This window comes from Corapipo altera, unplaced genomic scaffold (genome assembly GCF_003945725.1).
Source record: "Corapipo altera isolate COAL_440 unplaced genomic scaffold, ASM394572v1 70, whole genome shotgun sequence".
In the NCBI taxonomy this organism is placed as follows: domain Eukaryota; kingdom Metazoa; phylum Chordata; class Aves; order Passeriformes; family Pipridae; genus Corapipo; species Corapipo altera.
Window position 1 is genome coordinate 4,217,252 of NW_020884911.1, and position 4,548 is coordinate 4,221,799.

Below are 4,548 nucleotides of genomic sequence, written 5' to 3' on the forward strand. Positions count from 1 at the left end.
TTCATAAGAAAGCAAGATTTAATCTCTGCAATCTCCAGTCTAGTTTCTCTAAACAGTGAGCAAGAAGTATCTTTTGCATTTTAAATTTCAGCATTTCTGCTTGCTGTCAAAACATTCCTGTTTACAGTTTCATTTTAGCAGCTGAGTTACTCCCAGGCATAGAAATTAATATCAGCATTGGTTGCAAAACCCCTTGAAGTTTCTTGTGCCGATCTTGTACCAAGACCCATCTCTAATCACACCTCCCAGTACAGCAGCTTTCCTCAAGAGCCTAAAACATTTGGAAACACCTGTAAAATTTGCATTGAGTATTTTCTTCAGGAAGTGACGTCTTACGGGCTGTGCCTTCTCAGTCAGGGTTGCAGGGTGAGGCCCACAGAGCAAACACAGTTGGGTTTTGTCTGGAAGCAAAACAGGCAACACACGAGGCAAAGTCTTCAGACCTAAATCTTGGAAGACAACACTTGATGTCTTCGGATCAGTGTCCTGCTGATTTCTTCTACCCTCCGGCATCCTGGAGGAGAAGTTACATGTCGGTTGAAACTCCTCTCTAAGCCTTTTCTTTCTCTGTCTCATAAAAATTTACCTTCTGTGCGACAAAATCCCCCCCTTAGTGACCAAGGATTTGCCATTACTTCTCTATGGATTTATTGCTCTCCTTGTGAGAAAAAATAAATTTATTGTTTTTACATAATCTACCCAGTTCCCCTTTTATTAAGGCAGGGATAACAAGTCCTCTCCCCATTTCTCCACAGACTAACCTGTTTATATTGCAAACATTCCCCTCCTGCAAGTTGCTATAGCATCTTGCCCAGGGCAAAGGAAAGCTGTGAGGAAATGTGGTTACGGAGAGGAAATATTGATGCCTCACCTGTCAGTGCCATTGCCAGGCGAAACTCCTCCTTCAGCATCTGGAGAACTTCTTTTGCTCCTTCTTCACCCTGGGAGATGAGGAGACAACGTGTGCTGTTATGTGTGTAGGTATAGATATATATATACACACGTGCCAAAAAAGGGTTTATGCCCCAATGTAAATCCTGAGTGTTTGTCATAGCAAATTTTAACAGATGATCTGGACGCACCCAGACCCACGGAGACACCATCACACACACTCCCGTTGCACACAGACTCGTGTACGTGCACAAAAAAAGCCCAAACAGTGAGTTTAGGTGTCTAAAAACACGCATTTCAGCTTTTTCTAACTTACTTGATAAGCCAGCCCCCAGAGCAGAGGTCTTCCAATGAACACAGCTCTGGCACCGAGAGCAAGAGCCTTGAGGACATCGGTGCCTTTCCTCACCCCGCCGTCCAGGAACACCTCCACCTTCCCCTGCACGGCCTCAACGATCTCAGGCAGCACATCAATCTGCAAGAGTGACACCACAAACACAGCTCAGCTGCTTCTGGAACCCTGCTCATGTTTGGGATGAGTTCTTACACGCAGGATCCAGGCTTTACACCAAGTCAGTGAGCAACTGAGTGAGCATGCACAACTATACCCAAAAAACAGGCCTTTGTATTTATGTTTGTGACTTAGTAGGTTAGCAGGGATAGACAGGGGTCAAATTTATTTGGAGTGTCCCATAAAGACAATCAGCAGGGTCACAGAAAACATCCATCTGATCCCATGACGTGGATCTGACACAAGCCGGGATCTGATTCTTATGCAGAATGCAAGAAACAGCCAGCACAGAGGAGGCCTTTCCATGGGATTTCCTCCCAAAATTCCAGTCTTCACTAGTTCAGGGATGAAACTGAATCACTGCCACTTTTTAAATAATCATTTTTGCTTCCCTGTTTAAATTTATTATTCATTTATCCTGAGAGCCCAGCTAACACCGGGATCCCCGAGGCAAGTACTGGGCCTATGGACAAGGAGTAAGAGAAAGGTGTGCCTGGAGGAACTTGGAGTTGGCTGAAAATCTTAATTAATGTATTTCTCCTCTGTAAAATGCATCTTATCACAGGAATAACTGCAGACAAAAACCTAATGGAAGAAACAATTAGTTTTCCCCTAAGTTCTGAGCTAGGTAGGATGTTGCTTTCACCAAGCTCTACTTATCCCCTCTACCAGTGATACAGGGAAAAGGGAAAAGTATTTTTACTCCTCCCAAGTGACAATTAACCAAGGAATTTATTCCTCTTGCCATGCAAGAGGTCCCAGTCAAGGGATGAGCCTCCTGAATTCAAGCCTGGAGTATTAATTATAGGGCAGCTGCTCCTATAAGGCCACCTAAATAGTTCCTATTCATGAAAATCAGGAAAGACACAACCCCAGAAACCAAGCATTAAGGGGGCTGGAAACGGTGTGTGGTAGGAAGACAAAAGACACACAAATCCATGCCTTTCAAATACGGATGTAATTCATTTCCTTTCTAATGGATAAAAATGACTGGAAGACGGGAAGGGGGGGAAACCAGCTTGAAAGTGCAGTTTGTTTTTAGATTTGGATTAAAATTTTCTTGAAGTTTGGCACTTGCTGTGATTTTCCCCCTCCCTTTGGTTTTGCTCTCTTGCCAAACATATTTCGGGTCTCTTTCCATATACAGAGACCACTTTCTACATCCTGACAAACTGTACCAAACTTTAAAGTGCTCTAATAAGTAAAGCATGATGCAAACCATCATTAAAACAGAGATTTCCTCAGTGGGTAACTAGACACCAGAAATATTGACCAGCTTGGGTTCGGCTCACCATCTGAAAAGCCAAAATGACATTGAAGCAAATTGTTATGTTTCTGAATCAAACATTTAGCATGATGTGATACAGATATTTATATGATAAAATCTGCATTGTGCAGGGCACTTCTTTAGACCATAAATCCAGCTTTAGTAGTTCTCCTCCGTGCTCTGGTGTTGCAAAGGAATAACCCAGAATGTGCAAATCTCTGTTTTACTGCAGCTGTCAAAAAACTAATTCGTATTTCTCGAGCTTTCTCGTCTCTCAAAATGATCTTTTTAACATCCTCATACGTTGTTCCTGCTGGATTCCCTCACACACAGGCTTGCCTGAGATTTTCAAATACTCTCAGTGGAACTGGGACTGCATTCTCAGAAGGTGACAAGATGACCTGTTCCCCTCTCCCTTCAGGGAATCCTCATGGAAAACAGGAGGTTTTTCATCAGGAACACATTGGAAATACTGAAAGAGGCACAACCGGGCTTTGATTCTCCTCCCTTTCATTCTCTTTTTATTTGTGCAGCTTTCCCACACCAAATGAAGCAGGATGAGTGATGACTGGAATTTTGGGGTTTTTCCTTCAGCCTGAACACATACTTTTTCATTTGCCTTTCCTTCTTTCTTTTTTGCCGACCAAGAAATTCTCAAATCCCTTTCACCTTTGGAAAAGGCCCGGGGTAGCACGACAAGGAAAAGGAAAAAGGAAAAAACTGTAATTTAACCACTCTGTCCCTTTTCCAAAGGTGAAAAATATTTGAAAGGAGAAAAAGAGAGAGTTTCATTCTGCCTTTAGCTGTTCCATAACTGTAATTTTTCAGAAGCCTCTAAAGAATATTAAAAGGGGAAAAACAACTCTAATACAACCTTCAGTGTGCTGCAAATGGCAACAGGAGTTTTTCAAAACAAGAATGGGAAAGGAGACATGAAAGAAGGGACTGGAAAAAATGTCTTAAGGGTTTTCCAATTTGATCTGAGCAAGGGGAGGCTGTGTCTAACTCGGAGCATGGTGTGACACACCCAGAGAAGTGGAGAGAGGTCCCTCACGGGTTAAGGCAGATAACACATATTCCAGGTTTTCCCTCCAGCCTCCAGAGAAAGCAAACAAGCCAAAGGCAGAGAAAATTAGGGACTAATTGATGCATATTGGCCCCAGTACTTACAGTTGCAGGGACCCCATCGAGCTGTCGTGCTCCGTGATTTGACACCAGGATACCATTTACCCCAATCTTGAGAGCTTCTTTAGCATCATCAGCTGGGAAAAAAAAAATCCAAACTAGTTATGTTCTTCCATACCTGGGAGCTTGTCAACACCACGCTGAGGGGAATTTTGGGATCCCTAAAAAAATTCTTGCCAGCTAATGCAAAGCCACCTTGGGGCTTCAGCCTTCCAAAGCCTCACCTCAGCACAGAAAAAAGTTTCATTTTTAAGTAATAAGACCAGAAAGTAGTTTGAAAGCTTAGAGAACATTTAATCCCTTCGGATCAGCAGCCACTTGAGTTGCTAGTCTTTATTTTCTCTACTGTGTTCTAGAACTCATCACTAAGAAGTTATTTTGCTGAATGATTTCATCCAAGCCAAAATTTTTGGCACGATTACAGTAATAATCCAGACTTAATGAAACCACTACACTGTGCTCAGTGCTCTTTGGACTGAATGGAAATCCAGCTTCCCCTCAAGTTGTATCAACTCAGGTCAGGGTTTGCAGGCACAATTAAACAGAGCAAGTTCAATCTTCCTGGCTGCATCCGATTTCAGATGCAAGTTTAATCAGCTGCTTCCACAAGTGTCTTCATTACTGGCTTCTTAATGGTGTAGAGGAGGAGAAAGCTTTTCCCTCACTTCCCCACTGGAAGCAACAGAGCTACACA

The 4,548-nt window shown here is 42.9% G+C and overlaps 1 protein-coding gene across 1 annotated transcript in view; it reads right to left on the reverse strand.

Moving 5' to 3' along the window:
* Nucleotides 1-4,548, reverse strand: part of HAO1 (hydroxyacid oxidase 1) — a 19,304-nt gene continuing 14,756 nt past the window's right edge. The window contains exons 5-8 of the mRNA XM_027653725.1: nt 3,840-3,931; nt 1,208-1,366; nt 872-941; nt 1-514 (exon numbers count right to left, since the gene is read on the reverse strand). Coding sequence (XP_027509526.1) covers nt 444-514; nt 872-941; nt 1,208-1,366; nt 3,840-3,931 — 392 coding nt within the window. The 3' untranslated portion in view covers nt 1-443. The remainder of the gene's footprint in view (nt 515-871; nt 942-1,207; nt 1,367-3,839; nt 3,932-4,548) is intronic.